The sequence below is a fragment of the Triturus cristatus genome, chromosome 3_1 (genome assembly GCF_964204655.1).
Source record: "Triturus cristatus chromosome 3_1, aTriCri1.1, whole genome shotgun sequence".
Lineage (NCBI taxonomy): Eukaryota > Metazoa > Chordata > Amphibia > Caudata > Salamandridae > Triturus > Triturus cristatus.
This window is the reverse complement of record NC_140583.1, coordinates 870,805,377-870,831,078: the sequence shown is the minus strand read 5'-3', so window position 1 is coordinate 870,831,078 and position 25,702 is coordinate 870,805,377. Positions and strand designations below refer to the sequence as shown.

The following is a 25,702-nucleotide window of genomic DNA, read 5'->3' as shown; positions in this document are numbered from 1 at the left end:
TATGGACAAATTTGGTTGACACAAGGTCAGATGAGCGCAGGTTCTCCAGTCCTTTGATCATCCCTATAAAGGTGCAGTATGTTTCCCCTGTTTAGAATGTCTCCTGTCCTAGATTTATATTCTGGCTGGAAGATTTATAGTGTCATATCCGGTTGTTCCCTTGCGGGTTCACCGTTGGACTGCAGAGTGACACACTGGTTTTTTGTAATTGAGGGGTTTCAATGGTGTTGGGTTTTTGGCTGGAGTTGGTGTCCAACTGGCCACTGGCTAGGGTGTGACTAAGCTGCAGATCCATGCATGTCATTGTGGGAATAGGTTCTTTGGTTATACCAGTTGCTTCATGGCTGGCAGTGCTGCTGCTGCTGACAGGTGTTGTCTGTGGGGCGCAATTATTTTCCCTTTTGTTATTGGGTTCACATCCTGGTAAAGTTGGTCTGATAATGTGATTTTTAGGTCTCGCCTAGGCAGCGCGCATGCGCTGCTCTAGGAGATGACCTTTAGAAATCGGTCTGCTCCTTTTCAAGCATGCTTGTGCTGGCATCCACCTTGCGGGAGCGAGCAGCGCCGCGCGTGTTAGTTGAAAACATATGGCTCTCTTGCCGCCGCTGCTCGCTCCCGCAAGGCGGAAGCCAGCACAAGCACGAGTGCTTCAAAACAGCTGCTGCTTGTTTGCGTTCCCGCATGCAGACACAGCACACCTCCCGCACTTGGGATCAGGTAACTGCGGGCGCGTCATTAAACACAGTGCGGGCCGCGCTTTTATTTTTCATTCCCCCTCACTCTCTCTCTCTTTTGCTCGCACTCTCTCGCTCTCTCTTTCGCTCGCACTCTCTCTCGCTCTCTCTTTCGCTTGCACTCTCTCTTTCACTCGCTCTCTTTCACTCGCTCTCTCGCTCTCTCTCTCCCTCTCCCTCTCTCTCGCTCTCTCTCTTTTGCTCGCACTCTCTCAAGGCGGTCCTGTGCTGCATGAACGCTCTACTGAAGCTAGTTGCTGCATCTTGCATGCACGAGAGTCTCCAGGTGCAAAGTTGCACTGAAGGGATACCGTCTCTCCGGCAGTCTCGTACTTTGTCTCTACCGTGGGTCTTCCTCTGTCAACTTGTACTGTGAGTTGTGGTATCTATTAACAGCATCACTGATGGAGGGGGCATTTAAGCGCAATAAACTAAAACAAATGCACAACCCCTTCTTATCCAGAGATCCTGCAGCTCCTGTTGTGTTCCCACCAATCAGGTTGTGCTTGTTGGACACCGGACTGCTGTATTCCACCGATAACACTGGAATCTCAGTTCGGGCAGTAATTCCAGTTACTTGTGAACAGCCCTTTGGCCTCATGCAGGGGTGCGCCTACCTCAGGATAGAGACCAGGCCCTAAAGATTGAGCTACGGGCACATGTACCAGCTAGTAGAATCATATGGAGATTATTGTATGCCACTGTTGTTTATGCTTTGTTCCACAAAATACATTCCCTTTCAGGAAGTTTACCACAAATTGTGCACTTACCGTTAGAGATCTATTCAAACTGGTAATTGAGAAATGAATTAATTACTTACCTGTAACAACAGTAGTGCAGTTTAAGGCAAGTCTATATGTATATACTGTGCATTGATCATGAAAACAATGCTTCTGTAAAATGTTAGTTTGGGCGCCAACTATTGATGATGTTGCCCATAAGCTCTCAATGTTTCAGCATGTGACCTCAATTTTCAGACTTTTGTATCTGGTGCCCCACTTACTTTATACTCACTAAGCAACTAACAACTAAACAACTTTAACTAAACACTTATAAGGTCCCAAGGGCGAGACTTATTGGCTATGCCATTGCTTGTTTTGTGTGTAGCTAATAGCTCCTCCCACTCCTGCGTTTCAAGGTATGAAATATAGTAGTCTATGCCTGAAGGTTCTTCCTTGGTTTGATGTGTGGGAGTTTTGCGAATGGTACTTGTCTTTAAAGATTTTAGGGATTATGTGGATGCCGCAGTGTAGGCGAGAACACATGGTGACTGTGGGTGAGGTCTGGCTTTTATTTGGACCGTGACAAAGTCTGACTGGCCAGTCCCTGGGGATGATGTTGGATAGCCATGTGCAAGTGGCCGGTGTAAGTCTAATTCAGGAGGTGTTCTATCTGAGTCGCCTGAGTCTCTTGAGATGAGGCTAAGGGATTGAGCCCGTGGCTGGAACGTCAAGGCATTTCCTTGGTGGTTCAACACCTGGCAGGTACCCTGAACGCCAGGGCGGACAAACTCAGCCAAAGGTGCATGTTGGATCATGAATGGCGTTTTCAGTCGGAGGTGGTGCAAGGTCTCTTTCAGCAGTGGGGAGAACCTTGGTTAGATCTATTCGCCACCGAAGAGAACGTACAATGTCAGCAGTTCTACGCGTTGGAGTTTCCAAGGCGGCACCCGCTAGGCGACGCTTTTCGTCATGAGTGGAGTTGCGGACTGTTGTACGCCTTTCCGCCTATACCACTTCTACCCAGAGTGCTGAAGAAGGTCAGGCGTGACCAGCCCAAGTCATTCTTGTGGCACCAGACTGGGCTCGAAGAGTTTGGTATCCCGAGCTACTCAGTATGAGCGTGGATCTCCCGATCAGACTGCCTCTTCGGGAGGATCTCCTGTCGCAGCAACGGGACGGTCCTCCAACCGAATCTGTCCAGTCTCCACCTCCTTGCGTGGAGATTGAGCGACGAAAGCTAATTCCATTTGACTTGCCTCCCGAAGTCTGTAATTTGATTCTGGCAGCCAGGCGTCCCTCCACTAAAATGGTATATGCCTGTTGGTGGAACATTTGTGGCATGGTGCACAGCAAAATCAGTTGATCCTCTTATTGCCCCTCTTTCTGAGGTCCTATTGTTCCTGCTTTCTTTAGCCCAGCAGTGCTCTGCTTTGGGAACTATCAAGGGCTACCTCTCCGCTCTTTCAGCCTTTCTTAGGTTGCCTGATCAGCCCTCTCTTTTCAAGTCCCCAGTTGTCAATAGATTTCTCAAAGGCATTACTCACCTTTTCCCTCCTATTCCTTTTGTGATGCCTCAATGGGACTTGAACCTGGTTCTCATATATCTGATGTGCGCTCCCTTTGAGCCTCTTCATAACTGTCCTTTGCGGTTATTGACTTTGAAAACTGTCTTCCTGGTGGCCATCACCTTAGCTCGGCGGGTGAGTGAGCTCCAGGTTCTTTCCTGCAAACCTCCTTTCCTGGCGATTCATCCGGACAAGGTTGTGCTTAGACCGCGTCCCTCCTTTCTATCAAAAGTAGTCTCTGCCTTTCATCTCGGGCAAACTGTCATTCTGCCCACTTTCTTTCCGCCTCCGCACCCTTCAAGAGAAGAGGAGATGCTCCACCGTCTGGACCCAAAACGTGCGCTTTCATTCTATCTCAACAGTTCCGGGTGGATGACCAGCTCTTTGTTGCCTACATGGGTGCCAAAAAAGGCCGGACTGTGCACAAGCGCACTATCTCCCGATGGATTGTCTTGTGCATTAAATCCTGTAATTCTCTGGCTAAAAAGGAACCTCCGGTTGGGCTGCGCGCCCATTCAACCAGGGCGACAGCAGCTACCACAGCATTGGGACGTGGTGTCCCCCTGTAAGACATCTGTCAGGCGGCCACTTGGGCCTCGTTGCATACTTTCACTAAGCACTATTGCCTTGACACTCAGGTCCGGAGAGACAGCTTCTTTGGCCGTTCGGTTCTCCGTGACTTTCTGGTGTAATCTCACTTCGCAGACCCACCACCGGGGTTGGTATTGCTTGGGTATGTATTCTAAGGTAAGGAATCTTATCACTAATGTGTCTCTTTCAGATGCACAAGTTACTTACTTGTGTAATGATAGATCTGTAAGAGACATTAGTTCATGATAGATTTCTTACCGCCCGCCCATCCTCGCCGTTCTGCGAACTGTTCTCTAGGGTTCGGGTCATCCCTTTCAGAGCCCTAGTTCTATTGCACCAGTAGTCGGTCTCTGGCATGGCTCTGCGCTTCTGTCGCGTAAAATTTATGTACAGAACTGACGTCAGCGTGCTAGGGTGCGTCTAAGTAGCTCTGACTACGTCATCTCGGCAGCTACGACGCCAGTGACGTACGTGGAGCCGTACGACGACGCCTACCGACTCGCAGGGGTACTGCTGACGAAAACTTTCCGGATCCAGTCTGACACGTGGGGATATTCTAAGGTAAGGAATCGATCACTAACTAATGTCTCTTACAGATATATCATTACACAAGTAAGTAACTTGTGCATCATGCGCGACCGGGCCAAGTCATTCTTGTGGCTCCGGAGTGGGCACGAACAGTCTAGTATCCTGAGCTCTTGAACATGGTCATCGATACTCCGATCAGACTGCCTCTTCGGGAGGATCTACTGTCGCAGCAGCAGGGGACGGTCCTCCACCCGAACCTGTCCTGCCTTCACCTCCTTGGGTGGAGATTGAGCGGCAACAGTTGACAGCTTCCGACCTTCCTCCCAAAGTCTGTAACGTTATCTTGGCAGCCAGGTATCCCTCCACCAAAATGGTATACGTCTGTAGATGGAACAAATTTGTGGCATGGTGCATAGCAAAGGCTGTGGATCCCTTTTCTGCCCCTCTTTCAGAGGTTCTCCTCTTCATTCTTTTTGACACAGCAGGGTTCTGCTCCGGGCACCCTTAAAGGCTATCTTTCAGCCATCTCTTATCAAGTCCCCTATTGTAAATAGATTTCTTAAAGGCGTTACTCACCTTTTCTCCTCCTATTCCTTTCCTAATGCCCCAGTGGGACTTGAATCTTGTCTTGACTTACCTTATATGTGCTCCTTGACTTTAAAGACTGCTTTCCTGGTTGCCATCACCTCTGCTCTCAGGGCGAGTGAGATCCAGGCTCTATCTTCTAAACCTCCTTTCCTTGCTGTCCATCCGGACAAAGTTGTCCTCCGGACTAGACCTTCTTTTCTTCCCAAAGTGGTTACCTCTTTCCACATAGGACAGACCATCACTTTGCCCACCTTCTTCCCACCCCCGCATCCTTCCAAGGAGGAGGAGAGACTCCACCGTCTGGATCCAAAACGTGCTTTATCATTTTATCTGGATCGCACGAAACAATTCCGGGTGGACGATCAACTCTTTGTTTGCTATATGTGCGCCAAGAAAGGTTGGGCCGTGCAAAAGCGAATCATCTCTCGATGCGTCGTCCTTTGCATTAAAATCTGTTATTCCTTGGGGGGGCGGAGCTTGGTCACGACCGAGATGGCCGCTTGAGCCTCGAGCTCCGTGAAATTGTCTCAACATCCTGCAATTACCTGGCAGCTGCGCCCTTTTTCCATAACATACGACGAGGGCCGTGTATCGGAAGTCGCCAGGACGATAAGGGTTTAACTCCGGCTCTTCTACGACCGGGATTGACGGAGTTGTGGACCTTCAACGGCGTCCGCCTTGCCAGGCCCTGATCCCCGGGCTAGAGTTGAGCTAAGTAGCGGAGCTGGACATGCGGCTTGCCGTCGGGTCACCCGGAGCGTGAGTAACACATAGAAACCTGCAGCGTTTACGGCCCTGAGAGCTCCAATCCATCGTGACCAGCCCGAGGTACAGGCTGGTACCTTGGCTGCATGCGGCTTGGGGAAACTTGAGTCCCCGCTACTTAGGGGGGCCGACTGGAAGATCTGCGGCGCACGGCGGAACAGGCCTGTGCGCCCCTAATACTGACGCTACTACTGCCCAGTCGACCCCTGCCGCGTGTGCTGGGTCTGTGGGGTGCCTCCCTCACCGACTGTGCCCTTGGCTGATACGCTCGGAGAGCTTTCGTGATCACGATGTGCGGCGCCACTTGGGGCCACCATTTTGGCTCCACGTGTGGCGGGCGCGCTTCGCTCTGGCCTGCGACAAAGAGCAAAGTCCGGGATCTGTGAGCGCTCTGCCCCGGAATGAGGTTGGTGGAGTGCTAGAAAAGGACCCTTGAAGTATACTGCTGGGCATACTTGCCGCTGTGGGATAAGATTATGCGAGTCTCCTGGAGCTGCGGCGCCCACGTCTATGGCCCACACCCATGCTGTGAGGTTGGATTAGTGAGGCGCTCCCGGGCTGTGTGTGGTGTACTTGCAGCCCAGTGGCTAAATTCCTTACAGGAGTTCTCTTGCTTCGTATTGGGAATTGAGTGGGGCAGAGCACAGTGCAATTGATTAGATCTGAAGTGCTGAGAGGAGGTACCTGGAGGCACTAAGATAACTGCGGTTGTGCGGTTCGCCATCATCAGGGACCTTGCCTGGGCGCAGAATACCAAGATCGCCGCACTAGAGCGCTGGCCTGCGCACTTGTGTTTGGGACCACCAGCAGGTGTATACACTGGGGTGTAAGGGCCTTGTGTTGCCCTACACAAGGGGTTAACTCTTCGATCTGCTTCCCAGCGGCGAGGATTAGAGTTACCTTGCCTACCTCGCGAACATTCTTGCCAATTCGCATACTGGACTCCGGTGAGGGGGAGTACAGGCGGCTTGACCGGAGGTGCACTTCAGTCGCAAAGATAGGCAGAGTGGATAGAGCGCAGCCGAAACTCTCATTCGAGCAGAAACGGTCAAAATCCCACGACGCAACCACTAATGAGGCTGCCAGGATACAGGTCCCCACGGCGGAAGATCCTAGTCCCGATATCCGATGCATGCTAATGGCCATGGAGAAAAGCTTACAGAGTGGTATCACCTCACTGGGCACGAAGATGGACGCTCTATCTTACAGGATGAACAGAATGGTTGAGCGCTTAGACAAACATGCTGAAAGACTAGGTATGTCGGAGCGCAGGATTGCTGAGGTGGAGGAAGCGCACCCCGCGCTCGACTCGGAGAGCAAGCAACTTGGGAGAGTACTGCGGGTGCTTCAAGATAAAACTGAGGATTTGGAGGCACGTTCCCGCCGCTGCAACCTCAGAATTACTGGCCTGCTGGAGACCACCCCAACTGGCAACACGCAACAATTAATCGAGAAACTATTGGTCACCCTGCTGGTAGAGGGATCCTTTTCCGCCATGTTTGTGGTAGAGAGAGCACACCGTTCCCTGGGGCCTCGCCTGCCCCCGGGGGCACCACCTCGACCAATCATCGCAAAACTGCTCAACTATCGAGACAGAGACGCTGTACTGAGACTGGCGAGGGAAAAGCAACCACTGGCCTACGAAGGCTCCACCATCTCTCTATTTCCGGACTTTAACCTCCGCGTGCAGGAGGCGCGCCGGCAGTTCATTCCCATGAAGAAACAACTACGAGATCTGGGCATCAATTACGCCATGTTGTATCCTGCTAAACTCTGGGTTAACAGATAGGGCCGTTCCCACATCTTCACTGATCCATAGTCCCTGCAGAGGGCCTTAAAAGCCTGGTCCAAGGAGCATCGCCACAGCTCAGAACGACACCTGCTAGATGAAGCTACCGGGGGGGGGGGGAGGGGGGAGGGGGTCACTGGAGGAACAAGATTACAAGCGACTGGTTTGCTCTGGACGATAAGTATGGTCTCGGGGTGGCGGTAGCCTCGGGGGATGTCTGGGTACCTTGCTGTCTGGAGCTGTCTCTTCACAACTGATATGCATGGGGTGGTATCCCTGGTTTAGTTAACGAAACATCATAGATTGCAGATGGGGGGACATCGGAAATGGTGCTGATGGTCTGTCGAGTCAGGAGTTTAGCGAAGTGGCTGTACTGGTGGCCCTAAGAGACTACTTCAGAACTATTGTAAGGGGCTAGATTCGGTCCTTGGGGCACTATAGCTCGGATATGGAGGGGAAGCCGCTGGACTATGATCCACACGACTGTCGAGGCCTGAGACTGTATTACGTGTCTTCATAATTTATATATTGACGATGCATGGGGCGGGCTCTTTCATGTCTAAATAGTACTCCTTGTTGAGTCGAGCGACATCCGCCTGCGAGTGAATCACACAAGGGAGGATATTTTGGTTGGGGAGGGGGGGGGTAGGGGGTTGATTGGGAGCTCTAGGGGATGTACCGCGGCCGAGTTGGGGGAGGTCTGTCGTGGGTGGGGGGAGGGCGGGTTGAGAGAACAGTATTGTTGTTTTTGTTGATTGTTGTTTTTGGCAGTTTGTGCATGGTGTACTAACTAGTAGCTTGCTGCACAGTTCAGGTTGCATAAGAGACTTTAATACACAAGATGGTAGGACCCAGTGATGTCAATGCTTCTATGACGCTAGATACCCTAAGCGCGCTTACGTGGAATGTTAGGGGGCTTAACGACCATCGGAAACTGCGCAAGGTGTTGAATTATTTACACAGGCAGAACATTGATATTGCCCTTATACAGAAGACACACCTCCCACTTAATAGCACGTTACTCCGCTGCAGAGGATTGTTAGATAATATCAATTTCTCAGGTTTCACCACACATACCCGTGGGTTGCTTACCTGGGTTAATCCCAAATCATCATACAAACTGGTTCAATTAGTCACAGACAGGGACGGTCGATATGTGATCTCCAGATGTCACGGGAAGGGAGTTGACTTAATCATAGTGAATGTTTACGGCCACAACTATGATTGCCCGGAGTTTTACACAACACTTGCTGACGCTGTCAGCAAGTACTCGGAAGCAGAGTTCCTTTGGGGTGGGGATTTTAACCTAGTCAGAAACCCATGCAAGGACAGATCGGTGGGACAGATGAGGCGACCCTCTGCAGCAGCTAGAGCACTTGCGAGCGCCATGATGGACATGGATCTTTGTGACATCTGGCTAACGCGATACCCGGATAGGGGAGGCTACACACACTATTCCGCTTATCATAATTTGTATACTCGTATTGGTTACTGGTTAGCTTCCTCGCCACTCATGGCGCGCACTCGGGAGTGCTTGGTACTTCCTCGTACTCTATCAGATCACTCCCCTCTTCTGCTTGCTCTTACCACCCCAAGGAAGTCTATACAACCATTTACTTTGCGTTTTCCCTCTTACTCATTGCTGGATCCAGCCTTCAGAGAAGAGCTGGCCGAAGCTATAGAAACGTTCTTTAACATTAATGTGGGGTCAGTGGATAGTTTTCAGGTAGTATGGGAGACCTACAAGGTCTACACTTTCGTGGCGTCTCCATGGCCAAGCACTCGGGGGTTCTCTGCTCTATCCGACAGAGGCTAGCAGATTTGGAAAAGAAACTGGGAGTCTTGGAAAGACGGCAATTAGCGTGTGCTGATGAGGCAATATCGCGTGAAATTAAGTATCTGTTGGAAGAACATCATGAAGTTGCCGCCAGCTAAGTTGAGCACCTAGGCAAGTATGCCACGGCACAAATCTACGGGGAGGGGGATAGGCCTGGTTTTGTATTGGCGCAGGTGCTGAAGGCAAAACGTAGAAAAACGCTGGTCACCGAACTTAAATCTGAAGAGGGTGAATTGCTATCTGAGGATAAGGACATAGCGGATGGTTTAAACAATTTTATGCAGAGTTTTACACATCCAGGTCTTCCGGCACGGAGGAAGAAATTTTAGACTATCTCACGCACATTAAACTGCCATTCCTCACCAATACTCACTGGGAGTTCCTTATGCGACACATTGAAAAATGCGAAATTCTATTGGCCTTGTCGAATATGAAAGCTACTAGTGCCCCGGGGGTGGATGGCCTAACTGTCGGCTTTTATAAAGCTTTTCTTGATTTATTACTCCCACATCTCTCAGCGCTGTTTGACGATATGTGCGTGTCGGGCACAATGCCACTTACGATGAGAGAGGCGATAATAGTAGCCATTCCCAAGCCGGGCAAGCCATTAGAGGATTGTGGGTCTTATCGCCCACTCTCTCTGCTCAATGTTGACACCAAATTGTTTGCTAAGATTCTTGCTAATCGTTTAGTCCCCCTGGCACCGGTATTGGTTGCTCCTGAGCAGTCAGGGTTTATCCCTGACCGGAACCTTACCTACAACCTTCGTACGGTGTTTGGGACCATTCAACATATTAAACAGGACTCTAAAGCGGTCGCAGTCTTCCTCGACATGGTGAAAGCCTTCGACTCGGTTGAGTGGCCCTTCATGAGACAGGTATTGTCTAGGATGGGGCTGGGCCCAGTCTTTCTTCAACTGATTGTGGTGCTATACAACTCCCCCTCAGCTAGAATAAAAATAGGAAATTTGGTGACGGATCCCATTGTCGTTACTAGAGGGACGAGACAAGGTTGTCCGCTGTCCCCCATTTTATATGCCCTGGTGGCTGAACCGCTAGCGTGCGCATTGAGGGAGTACCATAGCCACAAAGGTATCCGCTTCCCGAATTATGAGATCATAGTGTCCACCTGTGCGGACGACACGTTATTGTATGTGCGCGAACCGGAGGGTAATCTTTCCTCCGTCCTAAGGGAGGTAGTACATTTTGGGGCGCTGTTGGGGTTGCGGGTCAATTGGTCTAAGTCCATAATTTTCCCACTCACTCCAGTCACGACTCCTTTTGAGCCGGAGTTTCCGTTACAATGGTCTACAGACGCGATACGGTATCTGGGTATCCAGCTTCACACAGATTCGGAAATTGTATTTATAGAAAATTACGGCACTGCAGTCAACAGGCTGGAGGATGACGTAGAAAACTGGATTAGGTTACCGTTGTCTCTGATGAGCAGAATCTCTATTATGAAGATGGTGGTTCTGCCCCGGTTCCTGTTCCTCTTCGTAAACATCCCCATAGTTTTACCTGGTTCCTTCTTTCACAGAGTAAACAAATTGTTGATAAAATTGGCCTGGGAGGGCAAACAAGCGAGGGTGCAATGGCGGATAGTTACTTTACCATACCACATGGGGTGGTTTGGCGCGCCAGATTTAAATTTGCATTATAGAGTGGCGCAGGGCGCCCATGCTTATTATTGGATGACGGCTCACCAGATATCCCGTTCCTCCGTATGGAACAACTTTTTGCTGAACCTCTTCCCCTTCCGGCCACAATATTCGAACCCGCAGACCATAGTACGGGATATTAGACTCCATTAACACGACCCGTCATGCTTGGCATAATTTACTGCAATTTAATGCGGGGGCGTTATTGTACTCCCCGGTTATGCCGATTGAATGGAGTCTCTGGTTGGCCCCATGCAGAGACAGAGGGGTTATTTGTGCGTTGCAGTCATTGAACATACGGACTGCGAGGGATCTATTCCATAATGGTGTAGTTAAAAATTGGGGTGAGTTGGAGGGCTCGGCTGCCACTGACACCCTGCTGCAGCGGTTTCAGTTTCAGGCGTGCACTGTATGACATATTAGGAGAGGATCTTCAGGAAACCCCTGAGTTGCTGGAATTGTCCTATATCATTAAAGCTAAGTCGCCTCGTAAGATAGTCTCTAACATATATAAGTTAGCGATGTCCCATAGAGCGTACCAATATACCAAGGCCCGGCTGGCCTGGCAGCGTGATGTACAACAAAATATAGATGACTCTATGTGGTCCTAGTGTTGTACTAACACACAACGTATTTCTTTGCACGGCAGACATAGGCTGATGAACTTTAAGTATGTCAATAGAGTATACCACACTCCAGAGAGATTACATAAGTATGGACTGAGGGACAGCCCGGCATGCGATAGATGTCATGTACAGTCCGCAGATTTGCTTCATCTGGCGTGGTCTTGTCCGGGGGTGTACAAATTCTGGGAATTGGTCTTCCTTGAATTAGGGAAGATAACTGACTCAACACTCACTCCAGACCCAGCTTTGGCCCTGTTGGCATATTCCAAACTGCTGCCTACGGCAATACGTAGATTGGTTGACATGGGTCTCCTGCTGGCGAAACGGAGGGTAGCTATCAGCTGGTCTAAGGGCCCTACAACTACTGTGGCACAGTGGTCACACGACATGCTTTATTGTTGCACACAAACTGAGAATTTCAGCAAACTACTCCCCCCCACGGACCCGTCCCAAGAACTTCTGGGGGCTTTATACAACATATGTGTCAACTAGGGAAACTGACACAGGCGGCGAGGTCTCCACTGTGCTTGAGGGCAGTATCCACACTTCTGTCACTTAACCTGTTTTGTGCAGCCCATCCTCTGCTGTGTCGCCTCGGGTGCCACATAACTACGGTGCCTTGGCTTCCGGGGCGACATAACTATGCGGGCAGGAGGGTTTGAGGGTCGTGTGCCCATTTGCTATATGGGCATCCCACATCAGTGGTACATTTATTTGCAGATGATTTTCATCTGTTTTATGTTTCTGTAACCTAATGACCGCCGTAAGTTATGTATGATTTCTGTATGATGCTTCACTGTGCACCATGAATGTTATGTACATAAATTCAATAATTATTTTTTTTTTTTACATCTGTTATTCCTTGGCGAAAAAGGAACCTCAGATGAACAAGTTATTACCTCCGATAACTATATATCTATAGGAGACATATATTAGTTATAGATTCTTTACCACCCCACCCATCCTCCCCGTTCTGTGAACTGACTTGAGTAAGGGTCTTCCTTTCAGGGCCCTAGTTTTGTGCACCAGTGGTCAGTGTCTTGCATGGCTCTGCGCTTCTGGCGTGGAATGTTGTGTAAAAGAACTGATGTCAGTGCGCAGGGGCGCCGTCTAAGTAGATACCGCAACGTGATTCCGGCGATCACGATGCCAACGACGAACGCGGAATCGGCTGAGGCTACCTACCGACGCAAAGGGGTACTGCTGAGAAAAAATTCTCCTGATCCAGTCTGAGGCCTGGGGTAATTCTAAGGAATCTATAAGTAATATATGTCTGTTACAGATATATCGTTATCGAAGGTAAGTAACTTGTTCTTCACTCACCATGGTCAGTCACTTCATGGCTTAGTGCTTCTGCCGTGGAATAGTCATGAAAAGTACTGACATCAGCACGCCAGAGTGGCAGTGATATTGAGAACGCACATCTCAACGCCAACGATGTCACACGAAGTTGACTGACGCCTCCTACCGGCGTGCAGGGGTACTGCTATCAAAAATCTTGCAGATCCAGCCTGGGCGTTCAAAGTTAAGTAATCTACGGCTAGATCATGTCTCTACTAGATAAGACGTTACCGCAGGTAAGAACCTTGTTAATCTGAAAGAGGCACGTTAGTGATAGATTCCTTACCTCAGAATATCCCCAGGCGTCAGACTGGATCCAGAAAGTTTTTCGTCTGCAGAACCCCTGCACGTCGGTAGGTGGTGTCGTGCGGCTCCGTGTCCATCGCTGGCATCGTAAGCGCCGAGATAACGTCACAGAGACTACTTAGGCGCCACCCATGCGCGCTGACATCTGTTCTTTCTTTTTCCATGACAGTAAGAGCAGATCCGGCTAGAGCACGTACCCTAGTCACTTTTTTACAATCTTTTTGAGACTTTTTGTCTCCTGTAAGTTTGAGTCTACTCTGGTGCACGTAGGGATGCCTGGTTTTAAGTCTTGTGGGGCTTTGTCGCAATATGTCGGTGGCGGACCCCCACAACGTCTGTCTCTACTGCCTGGAGAGCAACCACAACTCCCTGGCCTGTGTGGACTGTTCGGCCATGGCCCCGCAGACCTTGAGGGAGCGGTGCCGGAAGCTGTTTGAGGTCCGGCACTCGTCCCCGTGCCGTTCGCGGTCCAGAGGCCGCACCAGAGCACGCTCGCGGGGCCACCATCATCGCTCCTCGGGCTCCAAGTCTTCACCCTCGTATTCGGGTAAGAGACGACACGAAAAGAAGTCGAAGAAGCGTTGTCGCTCTCCGACGTCCCCCCCCCCCCCCCCCCCCATCGGTTCCCGGATTGGGCACAAAGATACTGGTATCCCGAGCTACTCAGCATGGCGATCGATCCCCCGATCCGTCTGCCTCTTCGGGAGGATCTTCTGTTGCAGCAGCAGGGGACGGTCCTCCACCCGGACCTGTCCAGCCTCCACCTCCATGCATGGAGGTTGAGCGGCGACAGTTGACAGCTTTCGATCTTCTTCCCGAAGTCTGTGATGTCATTCTGGCAGCCAGGTGTCCATCCACTAAGTCGGTATACGCCTGCCGGTGAAACAAGTTTGTGGCATGGTGCACAGGAAAGGTTGTGGATCCCCTTTCTGCCCCTCTTTCTGAGGTCCTTCTGTTCCTACTATCTTTGGCCCAGCAGTGCTCTGCTCTTGGCACTATCAAAGGTTATGTTTCGGCCATCTCTGCTTTTCTAAGGCTTCCAGATCAGCCTTCTCTCTTTAAGTCTCCGGTTGTTAATCGTTTCCTGAAAGGCATTACGCACACGTTTCCTCCTGTGCCTTTCATGATGCCTCAATGGGACTTAAATCTTGTCTTGACGTATCTGATGTGCGCTCCTTTTGAGCCCCTTCATAACTGTCCTTTACGTCTTCTCACTCTCAAGACTGCTTTCCTGGTAGCTATCACCTCTGCCAGAAGAGTGAGTGGGGCTCCAGGCTCTTTCTTCTAAACCTCCTTTCCTTTTTGTTCACCCGGACAAGGTGGTTTTAAGGACCTGTCCTTTTTTGCCAAAGGTTGTCACGCACTTTCACATCGGGCAGACCATCCCCTTGCCCACCTTCTTTCCGCCTCCGCATCCTTCAAAGGAGGAAGAGAGGCTCCACCGTTTGGACCCAAAAAGTGCGCTCTCGTTCTATCTGAAGCACACACGGCAGTTCCGGGTGGATGACCAGCTCTTTGTTGGCTACGTGGGCCCCAAAAAAGGTCGGGCCGTGCACAAAGGAACCATCTCTCGGTGGGTAGTTCTGTGCATCAAAGCATGTTACTCGTTGGCTAAGAAGGAGCCTCCTGTGGGGCTGCATGCCCATTCTACCAGGGTAACTGCAGCCACTACTGCCTTGGGACGCGGCGTCCCCTTGCAGAATATTTGTCAGGCAGCTACGTTGGCCTCGCTGCACATGTTTACCAAGCATTACTGCCTTGACAGTCAAGTCCGGAGAGACGGCTTCTTTGGCCGTTCTGTTCTCCGTGACTTTCTGGTGTAATCTATTCGCAGACCCACCACCGAGGTTGATATTGCTGGGGTATCTATTCTAAGGTAAGGAATCTATCACTAACGTGTGTCTTTCAGATGCACAAGTTATTTACTTGTGTAACGATATATCTGTAAGAGACATTAATTAGTGATAGATTCCTTACCGCCCTACCCGTTCTGCATACTGATTCTAAGGTTAAGGTCATCCCTTTCAGGGCCCTAGTTTCATGGCACCAGTGGTCAGTTTCTTGCATGGCTCTGTGTTCCTGCCGTGGAAAGTCGTGTACAGAATTGACGTCCGCGCGCATGGGTGGCGCCTAAGTAGTCTCCGTGACGTCATCTCGGCGCTTACGACTCCTGCGACAGACGCGGAGCTGCACGACGCTACCTACCGACTTGCAGGGGTACTGCTGACGAAAAACTTTCCGGATCCAGCCTGACGCCTGGGAATATTCTAAGGTAAGTAATCTTATCACTAACGTGTCTCTTTCAGATAGACAAGTTACTTACCTAAGGTCTTATCTAGTAGAGACTTGATCTAGCCGTACTTAACTTTGAACGCCCAGGCATCAGGCTGGATCTGCAAGATTTTTGATAGCAGTACCCCTGCACGCCGGTAGGTGGCGTCAGTCGACTTCGGGTGACATCGTCGGCTTCGTGAGATGTGCATTATCAAAATCACTGCCACTCTGGCGTGCTGATGTCAGTACTTTTCATGACTTTTCCACGGCAGAAGCACTGAGCCATGAAGTGACTGACCATGGTGTGTGAAGAACAAGTTACTTACCTTCGATAACAATATATCTGTAACAGACATATATTACTTATAGATTCCTAAGAATTACCCCAGGCCTCAGACTGGATCAGGAGAATTTTTTCTCAGCAGTACCCCTTTGCGTCGGTAGGTAGCGTCAGCCAATTACGCTTTTTTCGTTGGCGTCGTGATCGCCAGAATCACGTTGCGGTATCTACTTAGAAGGCGCCCCTGCGCGCTGACGTCCGTTCTTTTACATGACATTCCACGCCAGAAGCGCAGAGCCATGCAAGTCACTGACCACTGGTGCACAAAACTAGGGCCCTGAAAGGAAGACCCTTACTCTAGAAGTCAGTTCACAGAACGGGGAGGATGGGTGGGGTGGTAAGGAATCTATAACTAATATATGTCTCTTATAGATATATCGTTATCGGAGGTAAGTAACATGTTCATCTGAAAGAGACTATTAGTTATGGATTCCTTACCTTAGAATAGATACCCCAGCAATACCAACCCCGGAGGTGGATCTGCGTACTAAGTTCACACCAGAAAGTCGTGGAGAACTGAACAGCCAAAGAAGCACTCTCTCCGGACTTGACTATCCAGGCAATAATGCTTAGTGAACATGTGCAGTGATGCCCACGTGGCTGCATGGCAGATGTGACTGAGGGGAACTCCACGTCCCAAAGCAGTAGTGGCTGCCGTCGCCCTGGTAGAATGGGCACGCAGCCCTACGAGAGGCTACTTTTTCGCCAAGGAATAACAGATTTTCTTTTTACAGATATATCGTTACACAAGTAAGTAACTTGTGCGTTACTACTGTAAAGACAGCCTCTCCTGTACAGTCTTTTAATTTTTATTCATATTTTTGTTCATGTTTCCATCTAACTGCTCAGTGTAGCTAAGCGGTGCTGGAACATTTTTGCAATATCTTTCTTGTTGGGAAATTGCACCCAAATTTGCAGCAAATGATTTTCTTTATATTTTCCATTATATTGCTTTACTTTAAAGTCAAGAAATCCTATGAAAAAATACAGAAATATTTGATTTGCTTTTATTTGTTTGTTGCTTGTCTCTGTTCACTTTTTATAGTAATTGAAATGTTTACTGTTTTCCTACCTTATTTGTGTTTTTGAGAAGCCTACCATCCTGTAGTCAATGGGATGAAAAGAAACTTGTTAGTAACCATGTAAAGCAAGTAATACTTGTGGAATTAATTAAGAGGGCCTCTACTTTATTTTTCCTTCCCTTTTTAGAACACTTTACCTGCATTGTGAAAGTTTTGTATACTTTATTGTATACTCAAGCTGTTACTGCACTGTCTGTTAAACTTGGCACCGAAGAAAGGTTGGCATGGAAAAACGCTGGTGCTGTGAAAAAGGTTGGTTGTTTTTACCCTAGTTTGTGTTTGACATTGGGAGTGACATAAATCATGCATACCTCTGTCCGAAGTGCTTTGTTCCAAAATGTAGTCATTTTGCTAACCACATTTGACTGTCTCTAATCTGTTAGCCAAGCAAAGAGTACTTAAAGTGCCGCATGGAACCAGTGCAGCTCGCTAAAGGAATAAAACACAGCAGCATCACAAGCTTTGAGAATACAAAAACAGGGCACAGACAAAGGATACCCAAAGAAACAGGTTTCACAAGACCTGGCACAAATAGCCTGTGCCCATTTGTACATGCCTATGTTCGTCTACTTTAGACTATTAAAGCCACTGATGACTGCCAATATTTGTTAGCGTTGTGTTTAGGTTTTATATATTCTTTATTGCCACTGGATCTACTGCCAGACACTCCCTGGTCCTTTATCTTACTCTTGCATGTTGATGCTTTCTCTGTTTGACTGGTTCTTTGTCATTTTCTTCCTCCATCTTTCTGCTTTGTTTATTTTTCCCTCTCTTGGTCGCAGTAAATGACTGATGCGGAAAAATAAGTGCTGGTTCGCTCCCCCCACCCCTTTCTCTCCCCACCCCCCAGCAACCACCGGCGTATGTCAAAGTGTATGCCTGATCACTTCCTCATAAAAGTGACATAGTCAACAACATTTCTGCTCAGGATTTGTGTGATTCCACGAACCTTCAAATTGAAGAAGTGGAATGTATAACAGTCTAAATCTTAAAAATGTGTATCTTTATTTTAGAATCCATGTTAAAATTAAAGTACAATGGTCTTTTTCCAAAGGATACTGCTTACTGCATATTCCTCATTTTTAGGTCTCGCTGAGTCATCGCGCATGCGCTGCTCGGAGAGACTTTAGTAAGGGCTTTAAAAAATGCTACCGCCGGCTACAGCTTGCAGTGCATGTGCGCGGGCGCGCGCTTCAGCAGAAGCGCCATATGGCGTGATTACTGCTGCGCGTGCACCACTCGCGCACATGCACTGCAAGCTGTGGCCGGTGGTAGCATTTTTAGCTTGCTTATCGCGGCACCGGTGCTTTACTTTTAACATTAAAAGTAAAGCGCCGGTGTCGCGATTATAGCAAAAGTAAAGAAATAGAAACAAACATCTATTTCTTTACTTTTGCTATAATCGCGGCACCCGTGCTTTACTTTTAATGTTAAAAGTAAAGCACCGGTGCCGCTATTAGAAAGAAAACATGCATTGGCATAGCCAATAGGTCTCGCCTTTGGGACCTTATAAGTGTTTAGCCATGCAACAGTTGCATAACTAAATACTTATAAGGTCCCAAAAGCAAGACCTATTGGCTATGCCAATGCTTGTTAGAGTATTACCCAGGTGCCAGACTTTTCATAGTGGTACTCCCGCACACCACTGGATGGTGCCGTTTGGCTCCGCGTTAACTTTGTTCTGCGGAAACAGTGGAGTCTCATATAAGCACCACCTCAGTGTGGCAATGTCAGTTCTTTGTTTCCGCGCGTTCCTGTGCAAATACAGAGCTCTACTCCCTTTTGTAAGTTGAAAAATTCTTTCAACAGTTACCTTCCAGTGTACAAGGCAATTATGTCCCCACTGAAGACTACAGGGTTCAAACTGTCGTGATTGTAAGAAACAGATGTTGGTGATGGACCTACACAAGGTCTGCCTCTGATACTTGGGCACAGGAACGACTCTAAGATGTGTGAAGAATATGCCCTCATGCACCCAAAGCCGATCCATGACCGTGAAGTCAAGCTGTACGTTGCCATACACCAAAATAAGTGTCAGACCTTATTGTAACTTCCACTCCAAGTCGAGGACATAGGCTCCTTCTCACTCTCTCGGACACTCCTGCACAGGCCAGTGAGCTGGATATGTCCATGGACACAGCGTTTAGTGTACTGTGGTGATTAGTGCCAAAACAACAATTGATGGACAGAATGCAGAACAATGTCATACTTTCACCACAGTACAGAGATCTGGTTCTAAATCCATCGTTTTTTTGCTCACCATGCCATTCCAGTTTGGCCCCAGCCGTATGCAAATCAGTCTTGACCCTGCGCCCAATGGCAACAGTCGAGCCCGAACTGCTAGGCCAGGTCCTCCATGGACTGGAAACAAGCATCCTAGGACTGGTTTCGGGCTTTCAGCCCTCATCAGCCAGGATAGCTTGACTCCAGTGGCATGGAGAGCACAGGACCCACGTCTGGGCATACCTGTCCCACTCGGGGTGACAAATGCAAAAACAACAATTGATGGACAGAATGCAGAACAATGTCATACATCCACCCCAGTACAGAGATCTGGGCCTAAATCTATCGTTTTTTTGCTCACCGTGTCATTCCAGTCTGGACCCAGCCATATGGAAATCAGTTTGGACGATTTGGTGATTAGTGCAGAAGCCCTGAATCTACAGCTACCCTCAGTGTAAGTCAAAACCAATGTACTGACTGCAAGTTTGCACCCAGGTCCGGCTTCTTCTGAACACCTACTCCCTTTTCATGAGCCCCAACTGAGACCCTTCTGGGTATCTGGGTGAAACCTTGCTCTTAGCCGCCATTAAACTGACCGGTGGCCAGACAACCTAGGCTGGCAACAGGCGACCTGGACTTCCTTACTCAGGAGCTGAATCCTAAGAGTTTTGCAGTCCAAGTTTCCACCAATAAAGTTAACCCTAATACATTTTCTACAACCCCTTCAGACAAGGAGTCAGAAGGGATTGAGGCATTTTTAAAACAAATGTTCTCCCTCGCCTGCTTGGCATTGCCTTCAGTCAGTGCCGTTTGACTTTTAGGATGTTACATGCACATCCTTTGGGACATGGTTAGTGAGATTTTGCCGGATGTTCCAGAGGAGCTCCGGGTCTCTTAGGGCCAAACCATTCAGGACAGCTAGGATGCAGCCAGGTATATCATCAAGACTGACCTGGACACTACTAACTGTTAGGGGCATGTGGCAGGCACTAGGGCATTGCTCCACCGTCACCTGTGGATGAGATCCACTGGCTTTTCAGGGGATGTGTAGATTTCCTAAAAGATATGTTCTTTGATTGGCGAAAAGACTAATTCTGCGCTTGAACACTTAAAGGAAAACAGAGCCATAGCACATTTCTTGGGCCTTTCTACTCCTGCCTGACAGTTTCCCCAGCAGTTTCGACCCTTATGATGCTACCCCAGATGGCTGGTGTATCGGCACCTCTAGTCCCTCTAGCCCTTTCATGGACGTGGAATGAGGTCTAGCATACATCATGAAGGACACCAGGGACACTTGAGAGACCAAACTTTTTATAGTCCGGCAGCGCCAGGGAACAACGCTCTAAGCTCTCGGGTTCTCCTGCCTGGATTACCAATATAACAGAAACACGGGATTCTTCTAGATGGCATCAAAGATCGGTTTATTGGCTGCAGCCAGTAGCAGAGGTCCAACAAGTACCACACAAGTAGGTTGCGAGGAGACTGCTCAATAATACAAAGCAGGTCGCTCCTTTTTATACCCAAAATCATGCTTCAGGCAAACATTCTTTAAAGTGCAGTTGGTCGCACCCCATGTACCCAAAACAATACTTTATTATTGATGACAATCCCATGTGTCCGGCCTCTGGCTAAAACGTACGTTCTTCTGGGGTTGAAACCGGACCAGCCTAACATCCTCCTTTGAAGAGACCGTCCACTCATAACAAACAAATGGTCACCTCCCCACCATAAACAGGTCATAAAGGAAGGAACAGAAACGGAGGAAAGAGATAGAAAGTAAGGTTGGGCAGGTGGGTGCGGGTCATATAAGTTTATACAACACTGGCCTTTGATCAAAACCTCGCTTAACTCGAGGGCAGGTACTGGTTTGGCAAGTTTTCGCCTCAGGCAATAGCGTCAGCTTTCGCCAGGTCATGAGTCAGCGCAAGGCCAAACTGGGGGGGGGTGGACGTGTCCTACAGAGTCAGGCTGCCTACAGTGAGGGCGATGCAAACAAAATGGATGCCGTGCACAAGATGGAACCCGTGTGTTCATTGACGAGATTTACTAATATGCAGCAAATTCATCGGGGAAGCGTGATGAAAACACTCGTACATACCAAACTCGCTATTTACGATATGCAGATACCAAAATTGTAACGGAACCATGATATAAACACACGGGTTCAGAATTTACGGAACCACAGACCCTCCTTTTGCCCTCACTTAGGCAATAACCCATTCTGAATCTGAGTCAATATCAATCTTCATCAGTATGTTGCTGAAGCATCATCCTACCTCTCTGTTCCTCCCGTGAAACAGGCGGACTGCGCACGCATACCGTAGCGCAAAGGCTACACAAGGCAGGACCACACTGCACACACAGGCAACAAGTGAAAAGGATTGCTAGAGCCATACCACTGATCGTCAGAATTCTCCATCCCCACGTGGACAACAGTCCCCAGAACCAATCAGTTAACGACCAATCTCCTTCGGCCATATGTATAGACTCGGAGATCTTATGTAACCTGGAAATGGCCTTGTACACTGTTGGAGCATTGTCGGGTATGAAGACACAGCAGCTCGATTGGATCACTTTACATACTCCCCCTCGGTCAGCAAGTAGAACATCTAAAACCATACGGTTTTGTAATGTCATGAGGCGATCCGCTTGAAGCTCAGCTGTCAAATTACTAAGGGCACCAGCAGTTTCGTTCACGGTGGACTCAACCACTCGGGTTAGTTGTCTCAAATGCCTACTATTTACCATGGGTCCCCAGTACGGCAGGAATCCCTTAAAGAAATCCCCTGCTTCTTGACCCGCGGTGTCCTCCTTATTGAAGACACCTCTCACAACTCTCGTCTTGTGATAGTCAGCGGAAGCGGTATACGTAGGGGGCAACAGATAGGTAACAAAGCAAATGCCCGAAAAATCTGGGGGCAGCCATGTATAAGCCTGATTATGGCATACAAAGTACGTACCCTTAGCGGCCAAAAATGATGGGGAAGACTGCGACGGAAAAATGTACGTCTGAGCGCAAACACTCTTCCCTAGCTGAGCCCGCGGATTCGTACCATTTCCTTGCAGACAAAAATGACCTCGGTGGGGTACGACCCAAATCGGAGACGATCTCTTACGCTGTTTCCCACCCAGACTAATGCGGTATCCAGTTGCGTTCCACCCAGTGTAAGCTGATAACTCGTCCCTGGGAATAGACATATAGGCATTCACATCTCTGCTCATGTTCGCAATTCCCTTCACCAAGGCTAGATTCGAGTTATGTTTCACCGAACGCGGGGGACGCGGGGGATAGACTTCCAAAGCAAAAAGGAACATCGTCTGAAAAGCCCATGATGACCCGTTCTGACTAAAAGGTAGGACTAAGTAGGGGATACCCTTTCCCATTGTATGTGGCATCAACCCACACACCCAACAATTAGTGGTGTTGACTATTAATTGGTGTTGGTGAAGCAATTGGATGAACGAGTTGTTTGTGAATTCCTGTCTTCTAGTTTGTTCATGTTCAGGCAAGGGGTGAAAAGAGTGTATAGAAACAGTGGAAAACAAAGGAGTAGACGTAGGTTGTGGGGTAGGTGTGGATAGGAGCTGAAAAAGGAGGACAATCCCACCCACCAAAATTATCGAAATACTGAGTGTCAATAGGGTACTTTTAACTAGAAAACTCTTACTAAAAAACATTTTATCAGCTAATCCCATCAAACCAAGAAACTCCACCCTCTAACGAGCCGTCCGCGGCGGTTGGGTCTTCTGTGCTCAGGACTACGCCTACTAGCTCAAGGAACGCCCTTAAGACCAATAGAACCCCTGACCTTGTGTCAAGGAGCCTGTACTCCTGAGTCTTTGCACCGCGACCCTCCGGCTGAACCCGGGTGGCGGTTCGGAAAAAGGGAAAACAAAAAACAAGCAAGTTTCTTGGTTGGGAGAAATGTACACAAAAATCATTAAAAAAAATCAGTTCATGAGAGTTCGGGGACGTAGGTTATATCTGCTTCTTCCAGGTCGAGTATGGTCCGGAAAAAGTTCAGTAGCAGGAGTGTTCGGGTCTGTGAGTATTGGCAATGTTCCAGAGTCCGTAAGTGACGGCAATGTTCCAGATTGTTCAGTAGTGTCTGAAATGGTCACAGATTCATGTCCTTCAAATTGGGCATCAGAAAAAGGAATAAACTGAGGGATGGTTTCGGATTCGGAATTCCCCACACCCTCTCGAACCCAGGAATCAAAAGGTAAAGGGAGTGGTACTCGCTTTGTATGGGCAGCGTGTACCCAGTTTTTTTTCTCCTTGAGCCGGACTGCAGTGCGGGTGGACAAAAGGACCATATACGGGCCAAGCCAGCGAGGTTGTAGATTTTCGGTCCTCTGAAAATTCTTGACCAAGACTAGGTCGCCTGGCTGCAACTTGTGGCCGGGATCTTCGGATGCCTTAGGTAAGCTCTCAACAACCTGCTGATGAATGATTCGCAATTTAGTAGTCAAATCAAATAAATAGTCAATCAACATTGGATGTTCTATGCTACTGAATTGTTTAGGTCTCGGGACACCCCAAATATTGGCAGGACGACCAAAAACTACCTCGTATGGGCTAAGCCCAACTCTTGAATGTGCGGTCGTCCTTATGGACAAAAGCGCCAAGGGCAGCGCGTCTGGCCATGATAATCCAGTACTCGCTTGAATTTTAGCCAGTTTTAGCTTCAGAGTGCCATTATAGCACTCAACAAGCCCCGCTGATTGGGGGTGATTTGCACTATGGAATTTCTGCCTGATCCCCAGACCAGCACACACTTTCTTCATTACCTCACCCACGAACTCACTTCCATTATCACTCCACACAATCTTTGGCAACCCATACCTGGGAAAAAATTCTTTGAGCAGGATTTTGGCAGTGGACAAAGCAGTGTTATCCTTTAACGGATAAGCTTCTACCCATTTTGAAAAGGCGCAAACTACGACAAGGACGTATTTCAAGTTGTTGCGTCTTTCCATGTGAATGAAGTCTAGCTGTAGGACCTCAAAGGGGCATGTAGGGGGAGAAAAGTGACCTGCAGGAGTTGGAGTTCCCTTACCAGGATTGTGCATCAAGCACACCATACAATTCTTCACCACATTCTCTGCACACTTAGAAATTCCAGAATTCTTCCACACTGGAGCTAGCACCTTGCAAATCCCTTTTACACTGATGTGCGACAAACCGTGTGCCATCGTTACTACTGCATGTACATACGCGTTTGGCAACATCCATCTCTGATGCTCGGACAAATCAATCCAACATCCAGTCGAATCCAATTTACCCGTGCTTTCTTTCCATACGTTCTTCTCACTCTCAGTAGCTTCAGCTTGAATCTGTTTCACACTTTCAATCGTATCTTCACACATTCCGGCTTCACTCATCCATCTCGCATTACTCGCAACATACATTCGACTCATCATGTTTCTCGCTGTTTCTTTCGCAACTTCATCCGCAAACGCATTCCCACGACCAACGTCATCTGTAATCTTTTGGTGCGCGCTGCATTTCACAATCGCAACTTGCTTCGGCAATGTAAGTGCTTCCAGAAGCTCATTCACCAACTGTCCATGCTGAATCTTTGTGCCATGGGACGTCAGGAATCCCCTTTCTCTCCACAGACGTCCAAAACTGTGCGCCACACCAAATGCATACTGACTATCAGTATACACATTCACTCTCTTTCCCTCAGACAAAACACACGCTCTTGTCAATGCAATCAGTTCTGCAGCTTGTGCGGAGTTGTGATTCACTCGTGCTGTTTCAACAATCGTGCTCAACGTCGTCACCGCATACGCAGCAGTCGTATCACCATTCGGCAACTTATAGCAAGATCCATCCACCCATAATGTACCATCCGGATCTGAAAAAGCGGTATTCTGTAAATCCACTCTTCCTTTTGTTTCTTCTTCCGTCCTCAGAAAACAATCATGCTCTACCTCATTCGCATTCATGGAAACCGGCAACAGTGTTGCGGGATTCAGCACATTGCACCTTTTTATGTGTATGTGACTAGCTAATAGTGTCAACTCATACCCTGACAATCTCGCACTCGTGAGGTGTTGTGTTTTAGTTCTGTTCATCAAGGTATCCACTGCATGTGGAACCAATACCAGCAGGTCATTGTCCATCACCAAACCAGCAGATTGTCGAATAGAGACTGCAGCTGCTGCTGTAGCTCTCAAACAACTCGGCAATGCTCTAGCTACCGGATCTAAAGTTGACGAGAAATACGCACATGGACGTTGTTTGTCACCAAATAACTGTGTCAAAACCGACAATGCACAACCTTCTCTCTCGTGAACGAACAATGTGAAGGGCTTACTGTAGTCGGGTGTACCCAACACAGGAGCCGAACAGAGTGCAGTACGTAACTCCGAAAAACTTTTCTGACACTCGTCAGACCAAGGAAGAGTATTGGGTGTATTTTTGCATGTCAGAGCCAACAAAGGTTTTGCTAACAAAGAAAAATTGGGGATCCACTGGCGACAGTATGACGTAATACCTAAAAACGCACGCACTTCTCTCTGTGTACTTGGTACAGTCATTTGTGCAATTGCTCTAATTCTTTCTGGGGTCAACTTCCTTCCCTCCTTTGATAAGAGATGACCTAAGTAGGTCACCTCTTGACAACAATACTGTAGTTTCGAAGGTGATACTTTATGGTTGTAGTCAGATAAATGGCGGAGCAAAGAAATCGTAGCTGTTTTACATATTTCCTCATTATCAG

The 25,702-nt window shown here is 48.5% G+C and overlaps 1 protein-coding gene across 7 annotated transcripts in view; it reads left to right on the top strand.

Moving 5' to 3' along the window:
* The window catches only part of UBR3 (ubiquitin protein ligase E3 component n-recognin 3), a 2,077,978-nt gene that overhangs the window by 1,881,550 nt on the left and 170,726 nt on the right, over positions 1-25,702 (top strand). For all 7 annotated transcript variants that reach the window (XM_085645338.1, XM_085645337.1, XM_085645336.1 and 4 more), the window contains one exon: positions 16,876-17,000. In XM_085645338.1, coding sequence (XP_085501464.1) covers positions 16,876-17,000 — 125 coding nt within the window. The remainder of the gene's footprint in view (positions 1-16,875; positions 17,001-25,702) is intronic.